The 12,023-nt window shown below is 37.6% G+C and overlaps 2 protein-coding genes, 7 long non-coding RNA genes and 1 pseudogene across 10 annotated transcripts; 4 read left to right on the top strand and 6 right to left on the bottom strand.

Annotated features, from left to right (window-relative positions):
• Positions 1-728: 728 nt before the first annotated feature.
• SPOM_SPNCRNA.1153 lies at positions 729-1,993 on the bottom strand. The gene has a single exon (NR_150007.1). It is a non-coding gene; the product is annotated as a non-coding RNA (long non-coding RNA).
• Positions 783-1,801, top strand: SPOM_SPCC18B5.02C (annotated as a pseudogene). Its single transcript has one exon. A coding segment is annotated over exon 1 (1,019 nt).
• A 346-nt stretch (positions 1,994-2,339) lies between the features above and the next one.
• On the bottom strand, positions 2,340-3,666 carry SPOM_SPNCRNA.472. Its single transcript, NR_150856.1, has one exon. It is a non-coding gene; the product is annotated as a non-coding RNA (long non-coding RNA).
• On the top strand, positions 2,351-3,626 carry SPOM_SPNCRNA.6984. Its single transcript, NR_196325.1, has one exon. It is a non-coding gene; the product is annotated as a non-coding RNA (long non-coding RNA).
• A 567-nt stretch (positions 3,667-4,233) lies between the features above and the next one.
• Positions 4,234-10,350, top strand: bfr1 (plasma membrane brefeldin A efflux transporter Bfr1). The gene has a single exon (NM_001022923.4). It carries the CDS (start codon positions 5,645-5,647, stop codon positions 10,235-10,237), a length of 4,593 nt encoding a protein of 1,530 aa, NP_587932.3. The 5' UTR covers positions 4,234-5,644; the 3' UTR covers positions 10,238-10,350.
• SPOM_SPNCRNA.6983 lies at positions 7,317-7,900 on the bottom strand. Its single transcript, NR_196324.1, has one exon. It is a non-coding gene; the product is annotated as a non-coding RNA (long non-coding RNA).
• SPOM_SPNCRNA.6982 lies at positions 8,076-8,445 on the bottom strand. The gene has a single exon (NR_196323.1). It is a non-coding gene; the product is annotated as a non-coding RNA (long non-coding RNA).
• Positions 9,341-9,883, bottom strand: SPOM_SPNCRNA.6981. The gene has a single exon (NR_196322.1). It is a non-coding gene; the product is annotated as a non-coding RNA (long non-coding RNA).
• A 156-nt stretch (positions 10,351-10,506) lies between the features above and the next one.
• meu15 lies at positions 10,507-11,312 on the bottom strand (the record flags this gene model as incomplete). Its single annotated transcript, NM_001355891.2, has 3 exons — positions 10,507-10,883; positions 10,924-10,977; positions 11,036-11,312. The coding sequence occupies 3 exons, from the start codon at positions 11,310-11,312 to the stop codon at positions 10,762-10,764; spliced, it is 453 nt and encodes a 150-aa protein (NP_001342999.1). The 3' UTR covers positions 10,507-10,761.
• A 149-nt stretch (positions 11,313-11,461) lies between these two features.
• On the top strand, positions 11,462-11,975 carry SPOM_SPNCRNA.6980. Its single transcript, NR_196321.1, has one exon. It is a non-coding gene; the product is annotated as a non-coding RNA (long non-coding RNA).
• The last annotated feature ends 48 nt before the right edge of the window (positions 11,976-12,023 follow it).

The following is a 12,023-nucleotide window of genomic DNA, read 5'->3' as shown; positions in this document are numbered from 1 at the left end:
TGCTAGACGAACGAATCGAATGCAAGTTAATTCCTTGTTTGTCACATAAGGAGCTCTAAATTTATTCACTATTCATCACTAAATGATATACTATTAAATACATAGATGAAATTCATCAAAGTTATAAGGCAAAAGAATTTCCAGAAAATGTAGTCTGAATTAAGCATAACTTTCTTGAAGAACTACATAGGTTTCATTCATCATAATATCAATACACCACCTTTTTACTATTACCACTACATGTTTATAGATAATCTGCACTACCAATAATTTTCATAAACAAATACTTTTTTTTGTGTACTGTTTGCCTTTAAATTTGATGGCTGTTTCAGATTTTTTTTTCTTTTGTGCTTTCATTCAACTGTTCTGTATTTGTAATGTAAAAACTAATAACTTGGCCAACAAACAACGACTGCTTGTTCTTGTCACGTTTGGAATTCCTTGGACAGATTCATGATTTCAGTTTCATCCATTTTTCAGTTAAGGAAAAAGGTGGGAATTTACCTGTACTGGAAAATTAATCCACTCATTCATTGATACCATTCCACAATTATTTAACTTAACATAGGGTTTGTGTGGTATTACGAAGCGATTATTTGAAAGCTGGCGGATATATGACAAGGCGCAAAGTCCTAGTGCAAATTTGAAAGTAAGACAATAATCGTACGCTGACTAAGGTTGTTATTACTTAAGCAAGCTTACATAAGCACGATACACTACCGTTTATATTTATTGTAACAAGGTTATAATTGTATTATTGCTAAAATCGTTAATCACCCATAATGAGCCAAAAACTGGTTCTTGTCACCGGGATTACAGGATTTATTGGAGCTCATGTTGCTAAACAACTGCTACAAGCTGGATATCATGTGCGCGGTACGGTGAGAAGCATGGAAAAAGCGAATGAACTTGTTCGATTGAATCCTGATTTTAAGGATGAAGTGGAATTTGTAATTGTCAAGGAATTGTCGATCCTAATGCATTCGAAGATGCCATAAAAAATGTGGATTACGTTTGTCATGTAGCGTCTCCATTGTTTGTTGATAATATTACTGACAACAAAACACAACTCTTGGATCCAGCAGTTAAAGGCACACTAAGTGTCTTAGAGGCAGCTCATGGTGAGAAAAGTGTGAAGCGCATTGTGATTACTTCCTCTTTTGCCGCCATTATTAATCTCGAAATCGACGTTAATAGCGGTAAAGTGTATACGGAGAAGGATTGGAATCCCATCACGTATGAGCAGGGAATAAGTACGAAAGACGGAACCTTTGCGTATTGTGCGTCAAAGACTTGTGCCGAAAGGGCCGCTAGAGATTATGTAGCGCAAAAGCGCTCTTCGTTTGATATTTGCACAGTCAATCCTCCTTATGTGTTTGGACCGCCAATTCAACCTATGAAGAACATGGACTCACTAAACACATCGAATTTGGTGATATGGAGCTTGATCAATGGTTCCAAAGCCAATCCTTCTTCACCTTATTATTATTACGTGGATGTTCGCGATTTAGCAGCGGCTCATGTATTAGCGCTAGAAAACAAAAAATTATCGAACGGTCGAATGATTGCATGCAAGGGATTATTCACTTCAGAGGAAATTTGCAGCACACTTCGTAATCACTTTCCTGACAAGCAACAAGTTATTTCCAAGCCTGAAAAAGCGTCTATCAATCCTGGATTCATGGTATTGGATGGTTCTTACTCAAGGTCGATTGGATTGAAGTATCGCTCCGATGAGGAATGCTTTGTTGACACTGCTAAAAAGTTGTGGGAACGTGCTGAGGAGTTTCAAAAAAGTTAGAAAAAAAAATAAGAAAATGATTTCATGTGGCTCAGAGAGTCAATTGCTGAGGGTCGTCGAATTGGTAAACGTGATTATTACGAGGTATGAGTTAAACACAAATGTCAATAGAAAAATGAACGAGTAGAAGTTGGTTGGAAGAGAATTTAAATAAAAAAAAAAAAAAAAAAAAATTGGATGAGAAGAAATTTTAGTTACTAGCACATACACATGAATTCAAAATACGAGAAAGACACTAAATGGAATAAACGCTGGCGAGTTTATAGAATGTATCAAAATGTTTAGTAGCACACTATTTAGCGCAACAACAAAAAGATCGACACTTTTGTAATTGTGAAATACTGCAATGTGTCGCTGCATCGCTATGCCCGCATTCACGCTAGACGAGATAGTGGAAGTGGAAAATAGCGTTCACGAGCGAAGTGTATGCTACGAGGTGAATGGGTGTTTTTTTATTCCAAATTACGCTAGTTATCGCATTTTGTTTAATAAAATATTAATAAAATACAAAGCAGTGCGAAATGACACGTTAAAATGCTTAAGTGGATGAAAAAAGAATTTAATTTGCCTTAAGTATTTACATATTTACCTATAGAGAGAGGTAAAGAGATGAGCCATATTGCATTCACGTATTTCGTGCCATAGTATTTGTAGCCGATTTGGTAGGATTGCTTCATCAACATGTTGGACCATGTTATTAACACATGATAGGCAAGTTTACGATGGTCTTCGCACTATGATGTCCAACTTTTCGCAGCATCGAAACGGACAATTTTTTAGTACTTTGAGAGCGATGCGATCGAGCTGCTCTCAAAGTGTCAAATTTGCCCAGTAATTTCGACATGCGCTCAGTAATAGAAACTTCTCGTACTGGGCACACTAGCTAGAAACATGGCGCCCACACACAGTCGGACAAACGATGAAGACGCAGTACAAAGTAGGCAAAACAAAAACGGGAGACAGTGGGAATGTAATCGGTCAAGAGAATATTTCGCTCTCTACAATTTCTAGCTACTCAATCTTCTACTTACTAACAACTGATCCAATGTGCAGCAGTATTTATGCTAGAAAGGAGAAAAAGTCAAAACCAACTTTAAAGTCAGTTTGGCTATTTACCTTTTCAAGTCTTTATGGGAATAAAACAGTAGCGCAGCGTAATATTACATAGCGCACTCGATCGTTACAATGCAATTCATCTTGCAAAGTGCAGAGAGAGTGCATGAACATATTCTATACTGGACATCCATTCCAATTTAATCAGATAAATTAAAAAAAAAACAATTGCTCACAAATTCTTCAGTAATCATCTCTATTCGTAATCCTTATCCTTTATCCTTGCAAATTTGAGTATATCTACTCTCCTTCGTAATCTTCCCGATCGCACTCCTTTATTCCTCATTATTCCATTCAACACATTCTCTTTTCCTCGTTATTCTTTGCGCTTACTCATTTCTTACTAATCAGATCTGCAAGAGCTGCATTTGATGCCAAATGTGCGACACTTCTCAAACGCGAGGTGCTCGGACATCGGGCATCGGAATTTAGAAATTAGCCTCTTGCGTATCGCTGTATCGTGATAACAGCAAATGCTGTAGTTGACCGCGCAGCGGTAATTTCGGAACTTGGACGATCCCGACTATGTTTGAGTGCTTCGCTGCTAGGAAACGCTACTAAAGAGGTTTACGAAAACGCTATTTGTCGTTAAATTTACATTACTGAGAGAGTGAGAGAGCAAGTGTCTATAGCTAAAAGTAGCGCAGGAGAGGAAACGTTGAACGCGTAGTTAAATGGAAAAAAGGTAGGATTTGTCAGGTTTTAAACCAATATTCAAATTCATCAAGTCATTTGAATAAAAAATAGACCAAGAAGTAGGAAGTTTGAATGAAAATAGAGAAACTTTTCACTCACTTTTGTATTTCCCTTTGACATGTAAACAAAAGAAAGATAAAGATGAGCGCTCGTACCAGATGGACGATTCGGGTCTTTGTTGGTTTGCAAAACAATCTCTGAAATTATGAACAAACAAAAGAACTTTGTAAAATAATAAAAACTATGCTAAAGTCGGGGGAAATTTCGAGAAAATTTGGGCTTTTTCTGAGGTTAAACACTTTATAAAAGGGATTTTGGACTCTTTTCTCAATCTTTTTGATTCAAGAGAATCTCGCTTTTAATTCATTGAAATTTTTTTTGTTCTTTCTCTCATATTACACTCATTTTTATCGGTTTTTCATCTCATTTCGTCTCTAAACCCTCTCTTTCTTGTTGCGTCTCTTATTATCGAGTTGTCTTAGTCATACTATTATACAAGGCAAATTTATCGCTTGCTTGCTCCTCGGTGTTTAGTCGATCGCTTTTCTATGACATCACTCCGGAGAGTCAAAGCGCCGAACGAAATTGTTTACTAAAGCGAGTCAGCGGCCACCATTTTTTTCACATCATCTTCCTAGCGTTTGGCAGTTCATATTAAAGAACGAAGAAATTGCTCCCTACTTTCTCGATAACCAACTTGCTTTCTGGTTTATCCTTTGAAGCGCAACGAAACGTCGTTTTTATTGAGTTCGTAGAGACCGTTATCTCGATTTAGTTCCTTTTTGTTTGGTTTTCAAGCTTTTGTTGGAGTTCAGGAAGCTTTAGCTTTCTTACCTTTTCTCCCGTTTCCCTTGCATTTCCATTTCCCTCTTCCTACCTGTCTTCTAGATACATTTCTTTCCTCTTGCGGAAACTTATTGGATTCTCTTTCTTCTTTTGAAACGTGGCCTGCAAAAAGCCATTGTTTTTCAGGAAATTTTGCTTTTCTTATCTTTGAAACTAGTTCCTCTTCTAAAAAATTGGCGTTGCTTCTTTCTTCTTCCTATTTGCCCCTTCTCTTCCCTTCTTGTCATAAGCATACCTGTGGTGCTAGGTTTTCATCCCTGCTCCTATTATAAAACTTTCATTTACTCGTATTATTGACCAGTCGTCTTTCACTTTTTCAGTAGGAGTCTGAATCAACACGAATTGGCGATTCGTATTACGAGCAATCTCACAGGCAGACAAGAACGAAATTTTTTTTCCCCTATTGCGTTTGGGAAAATTCACTCTAATAAAAAAGAAGCCTTCTTTCTATATATTATAAAATATATATAGATAGATAAATATTTTTTATACATACAACCGTATACATATCTATTTATCTATATTTGTTATAGTATCTATTTGAACTTTCCAAAGGAGATCCTTCATTTTTTTATCTTCTTCCTTTAGTAATCTTACTGCTTTTTAAGCCAAGCTTAAAAAGTACTGTTCGATTCCCCATTCGTTCCTCTCCTAATTTTAAATTATTTTCTTCACCCACTTGTTAAACAATAAAACTTTTCTCTTCAGTGTACAGTGAGCTCGGTTGCTTACTTCATCATCACTCACTAATTTTGTTTGAAAGTCTTTCTGGTTGCGATTCGCTTTCGCTTTTTTTTTAAACTTGTTGTTGGTCGTTTTCCCTAGCGTTTTCGTTCAATTCACGTACTTTCGTTTGCGTTTTTCTTATTATTTTCACAACTTGAAGTTTACTGTCTTGTGAAATAGCGTTCTAATTCTTCTTACGTTTTGGTAATTTTGTCGTTTATTTTATTAAACTTTTCATTTCTCGTTTTTTTTAAATCGTTGGACGTCGATCTGCTTTTTTTTTTCAGCTCGATTTATAGAGTTCAACTTGTTTCAATTGTATCGTGGTGTTTTCAAAATTTTTTCTTTTGAATCGTTCAATTACTAATATAAAACATCATTTCCGGTTTTTTCTACTTTCTTTTTTCCTATCCTGTTCTATTTTGATTTGTTTCCCTTTTATATTCCTTTTTACATTACGAAATGAATCAAAATTCGGATACTACTCACGGTCAGGCCTTAGGCAGTACTTTAAATCATACCACCGAGGTTACGCGTATTTCTAATTCCTCTGATCATTTCGAGGATTCTTCTTCGAATGTTGACGAGTCTTTAGATTCTTCTAATCCTTCATCCAATGAGAAGGCATCACACACTAATGAGGAATACCGTTCAAAAGGTAATCAAAGTTACGTCCCATCTTCATCAAACGAACCCTCCCCAGAATCCTCATCGAATTCGGATTCTTCCTCATCTGATGATTCATCGGTCGACCGTTTGGCCGGTGATCCCTTTGAACTAGGGGAAAACTTCAACTTGAAGCATTATTTAAGAGCATACAAAGATTCTTTACAACGAGACGATATCATCACTCGTAGTAGTGGTGTCTGCATGCGCGACCATAGTGTTTATGGCGTTGGTTCTGGATATGAATTTTTGAAAACATTTCCTGATATTTTTTTACAACCTTATCGAGCTATCACTGAAAAACAAGTGGTGGAAAAAGCCATTTTAAGTCATTGTCATGCTCTTGCCAATGCTGGTGAACTGGTGATGGTTTTGGGACAACCAGGTTCTGGATGTTCCACTTTCTTGCGTTCAGTTACTAGCGATACTGTTCACTACAAGCGTGTCGAGGGAACCACTCATTATGACGGTATTGACAAGGCCGACATGAAAAAGTTTTTCCCCGGTGATCTTTTATACAGTGGTGAAAACGATGTCCATTTCCCATCTTTGACTACCGCTGAAACCCTTGATTTTGCGGCTAAATGCCGTACCCCAAACAACCGTCCTTGCAACCTCACCCGTCAAGAATATGTGAGTCGTGAGAGGCATTTAATTGCTACCGCATTTGGCTTGACACACACTTTCAATACCAAGGTAGGTAATGATTTCGTACGTGGTGTCTCTGGTGGTGAACGTAAGCGTGTAACTATTAGTGAAGGTTTTGCTACTCGTCCAACTATCGCTTGCTGGGATAATAGTACTCGTGGTTTGGACTCTAGTACGGCTTTCGAGTTCGTCAATGTCCTTCGCACTTGTGCCAATGAACTTAAAATGACATCCTTCGTTACTGCATACCAAGCTTCGGAAAAGATTTACAAACTTTTCGATCGAATTTGTGTACTTTATGCCGGTAGGCAAATTTATTATGGACCAGCTGACAAAGCCAAGCAATACTTCTTAGATATGGGGTTTGACTGTCATCCTCGTGAAACAACTCCTGACTTCCTCACTGCTATTTCTGACCCGAAGGCTAGGTTTCCTAGAAAGGGTTTCGAAAATCGCGTTCCCAGAACCCCTGATGAGTTTGAACAAATGTGGCGCAATAGTTCTGTATATGCTGACCTTATGGCCGAAATGGAAAGCTATGACAAACGGTGGACCGAGACTACTCCTGCTTCTTCTGAAGCCCCCGAAAAAGACAACTTTGGAAGCGATATCTCTGCCACTACCAAGCATGAGCTCTATCGTCAAAGTGCGGTAGCGGAAAAGAGTAAACGTGTTAAGGATACCTCTCCGTATACTGTGACTTTTAGTCAACAGTTGTGGTATTGTTTAGCTAGGTCATGGGAGAGATATATCAATGATCCTGCATATATTGGTTCAATGGCTTTTGCTTTCCTTTTCCAATCTCTTATTATCGGTTCTATTTTCTACGATATGAAATTAAACACCGTTGATGTATTCTCACGTGGTGGTGTTCTTTTCTTCTCTATTCTGTTTTGCGCACTTCAGAGTCTTTCTGAAATCGCTAATATGTTTTCCCAACGACCCATCATTGCTAAGCATAGAGCTTCTGCTTTGTACCATCCTGCTGCAGATGTTATTAGTAGCTTGATTGTCGATCTACCTTTCAGATTCATTAATATTTCGGTTTTCTCAATTGTGTTGTATTTTTTAACAAATTTAAAGAGGACTGCTGGCGGATTTTGGACTTACTTTTTGTTCCTTTTCATAGGTGCTACTTGTATGTCTGCCTTTTTTCGATCATTAGCTGGAATTATGCCCAATGTTGAATCTGCATCTGCTTTGGGTGGTATCGGTGTGCTTGCAATTGCCATTTACACTGGTTATGCTATTCCTAATATCGACGTTGGATGGTGGTTCCGCTGGATTGCTTATCTCGACCCGTTGCAATTTGGTTTTGAGTCTTTAATGATTAATGAATTCAAGGCACGACAGTTCGAATGCTCTCAATTGATTCCGTACGGTAGTGGATATGACAATTATCCTGTAGCTAACAAAATCTGTCCCGTCACCTCTGCAGAACCTGGAACAGATTACGTTGACGGCTCAACTTACTTGTATATTAGTTTCAACTACAAGACGCGTCAATTATGGAGAAATTTGGCTATTATTATTGGATATTATGCGTTCTTGGTATTTGTCAACATCGTCGCCAGTGAAACTCTTAATTTCAACGATTTGAAAGGTGAATATCTGGTCTTTCGCCGCGGCCATGCTCCTGACGCTGTAAAAGCAGCTGTCAATGAAGGTGGAAAACCGCTGGATTTAGAAACTGGTCAAGATACTCAAGGTGGTGACGTTGTTAAAGAGTCTCCGGACAACGAAGAAGAGCTTAACAAGGAATATGAAGGAATTGAAAAAGGCCATGACATTTTCAGCTGGAGAAATCTTAACTACGACATTCAAATAAAAGGTGAGCATCGCCGGTTACTTAATGGTGTGCAAGGCTTTGTTGTTCCAGGTAAATTGACGGCTTTGATGGGTGAATCCGGTGCTGGTAAAACCACTTTACTAAATGTACTTGCTCAACGTGTTGACACTGGTGTAGTAACTGGCGACATGTTGGTTAATGGTAGAGGATTGGATTCAACTTTCCAACGGCGCACTGGTTATGTACAACAGCAGGATGTCCACATTGGTGAATCTACGGTTAGAGAAGCGTTGCGTTTCAGTGCTGCTCTACGTCAACCTGCTTCCGTTCCTCTTTCGGAAAAGTACGAATATGTCGAATCAGTCATTAAACTTTTGGAAATGGAGAGCTATGCTGAAGCAATTATCGGTACTCCTGGCTCCGGATTGAACGTAGAACAACGTAAGCGTGCAACCATTGGTGTCGAGTTGGCTGCGAAGCCTGCTTTATTGTTGTTTTTAGACGAGCCAACTTCTGGTCTAGATAGTCAGTCTGCATGGTCCATTGTTTGTTTCTTGCGAAAATTAGCTGATGCTGGTCAAGCAATTCTTTGTACAATCCATCAACCCAGTGCCGTACTGTTTGATCAATTTGATAGATTGTTACTGCTACAGAAAGGTGGTAAAACAGTGTACTTTGGTGATATAGGAGAACATTCTAAGACTTTGTTAAATTACTTTGAATCTCATGGAGCAGTACATTGTCCTGACGACGGTAATCCAGCTGAATACATTTTAGATGTTATTGGTGCTGGTGCCACTGCCACTACTAATCGTGATTGGCATGAAGTTTGGAATAACTCAGAAGAACGTAAAGCCATTAGTGCAGAGCTAGACAAAATTAACGCTTCATTCTCAAACAGTGAGGATAAAAAGACTTTGTCAAAGGAAGATAGGAGCACTTACGCCATGCCTCTGTGGTTCCAAGTCAAAATGGTCATGACCAGAAATTTCCAGTCTTATTGGAGAGAGCCCTCTATATTGATGTCTAAATTAGCACTGGATATTTTCGCTGGTTTATTTATTGGATTTACATTTTATAATCAAGGTCTCGGTGTACAGAATATTCAGAACAAGCTTTTCGCTGTGTTTATGGCAACCGTTCTTGCAGTTCCTTTGATTAATGGTCTTCAACCAAAATTTATTGAGTTGCGTAACGTCTTTGAAGTTAGAGAAAAGCCTTCGAATATTTACAGTTGGGTTGCATTCGTATTTTCAGCCATTATAGTAGAAATTCCATTTAACCTGGTGTTTGGCACGCTTTTCTTCCTTTGTTGGTTTTATCCAATCAAGTTTTATAAGCATATTCATCATCCTGGTGACAAAACTGGTTACGCTTGGTTGCTTTATATGTTCTTCCAAATGTACTTCTCAACTTTTGGCCAAGCTGTCGCCAGTGCGTGCCCTAATGCTCAAACAGCGTCCGTTGTCAACAGTTTGTTATTCACATTCGTGATTACATTTAACGGTGTTCTGCAGCCTAATAGTAATTTGGTCGGATTTTGGCATTGGATGCATTCGTTGACTCCGTTTACCTATTTGATCGAAGGATTACTTTCTGATTTGGTGCATGGACTTCCAGTTGAATGCAAGTCTCATGAGATGCTTACTATCAACCCTCCTAGCGGTCAAACATGCGGTGAATATATGAGTGCTTTCTTAACTAATAACACAGCTGCTGGAAACCTCTTAAATCCTAATGCTACAACCTCATGCAGTTACTGTCCATATCAAACCGCTGACCAGTTTTTGGAGCGGTTTAGTATGCGTTATACTCATCGCTGGAGAAATTTGGGTATCTTTGTTGGTTATGTGTTCTTCAATATCTTTGCGGTGCTTTTGTTGTTTTACGTATTCCGAGTCATGAAGCTTAGAAGTACTTGGCTTGGTAAAAAGATTACCGGAACTGGTTAAATGTATTAATATGGGGTGTTTTGATGTTTTTAAGTTTTATGGTCTTTTTTTATACACTTTTTTTCTTTAAAAAATAATTTGTTAATGGTGGAATAAAATACTATTAGTACTCATAATAGCAGACGGCTTGGGTGACGAGTGTTGCCATATTCGTTAATTTACATTAGAAATTATTTTTACTATGTTGACATGTATGCATGCATAAGACTTTTGAGGTTTATACCCAACCAACTTTGAATCTTAGCATGTGTGAAAGCAAATTAACAGAATTCTCTGTATTTAATTTATCTTTTTTATTTTTCTTGAATTAGAATACGAGACAGTAAACTTTAACTTTTGTGAAAAGAAAACTCTCAATTAAAAGGAAAGGAATGTATTCCATCGTAATTAAATATGCTTGTTGCAAGTATTGCATTAATAGCACTTCGTCAATTGTAAAAGATATGCCGGAAACAGTAATGTATAATATAACATATAACTTTTATGAAAGTAAAAATTTAAATTTGCGCTTATTACGAATATTTCTAGACGAGATTTGAAGCATCAGCGTTGTTTTGTTTCTTCTCAGACTGGGCATCTCGTAACACTAACACCCTTTTCTTCGGAATGCGTAAGAAATCCCATCCACCAAGGGCAGATAACCTTTCTAAAAATGGATTAGTACAAAAAATGTTAGGCTTAGTTACCCTCGTTGGGGCGATTTTTTGCCGCTTCGTTCCAAAAATCAGATCTGAGTTTATCTAGACGATTAGATGGTTAGCAATTTATTTAATAGTTTTACGCAAAGGGAAAACATACAGCACCAGCAAACATAAAGAGTGAGATACAGTTCGTAGTATAGCATCTCGATAATAAAAATCCACTTGTAGGGAACTTCATAATGTTCCAACGCAAAGAATATTGGAAGTAAACCAAGCAGTACCCACCAAGTTTGGATGAGCGCAATGCTGCATAACCACCAGTAACTAATTTTATAAATTTTTTTAATCTCTTCCAAGGGAAGAACTTGTGGTTTTACCTCTTGTAGGTTTGCTGCACCACTTGCGGCTTCATAACTGGGCAAAGTTTCCTCCATTGTGCAATATCTAATTTGTTAGAATGAAATTAAGATGAAATACATAGGCAACTATAAAAGCGACTAAAATCAAACTAAAAAAGAAGGTCTGTTTAAATAACAGTCGCAAATTTGTGAATTGAGCGTGCAGCATTCTCACCTACCTTTCTCAATCTGCAGAGGTAAGAGATCCAAAGAAGGCTAATTTATGTACTTAAGTTTTTTGTTTTAAAGAAATTGGAAAAGAACAAAGGAGTAAGCCTCTTATAAGCAACTGTTGAGGGCATTATGTATGCATATACAAATGCCCTTGACGACAAAACAAATACTATAGAATTCGCTCAACAATACGCAGAAAAAAAAACCGTACAGCTAAACGTCTAGCCACCCCTGGCTTAGCTATATTGATTTTGTAAAAATAGACTCAGAAGTAAAGATTACGCTATCTTTACGACACCATAACTGACAATGTTTTGCTAAAAGAAAACTAATTCTTCGCTCCAAAAACTCTTGGAATTTGTTTAATCAATTGATCAATTAACGAAAAAGTTTATGTAGCGATTTCGTGCCATACTCGAGAAATGGCTTATTGAAGGTTTGGAAAAGTAAATAATAAGAGCGATTTACCAGCTTACAACTATTTTCGGACATTTGAGGGTCTCTAACTTCAAAAGAAAAGGAATTTATTTCGGTATAAACTGTTCATGTTTAGACAGCTTCATTTTAAAAAAT

Source organism: Schizosaccharomyces pombe (assembly GCF_000002945.2).
Source record: "Schizosaccharomyces pombe strain 972h- genome assembly, chromosome: III".
Classification (NCBI taxonomy): Eukaryota; Fungi; Ascomycota; class Schizosaccharomycetes; order Schizosaccharomycetales; family Schizosaccharomycetaceae; genus Schizosaccharomyces; species Schizosaccharomyces pombe.
Note: the sequence above shows the minus strand (reverse complement) of the source record. Positions and strands in the feature narration are given on the sequence as shown.

Bases quoted from the DNA above. Each gene is read 5' to 3' on its own strand.
- bfr1 (NM_001022923.4), top strand. From the start codon at position 5,645: ATGAATCAAAATTCGGATACTACTCACGGTCAGGCCTTAGGCAGTACT.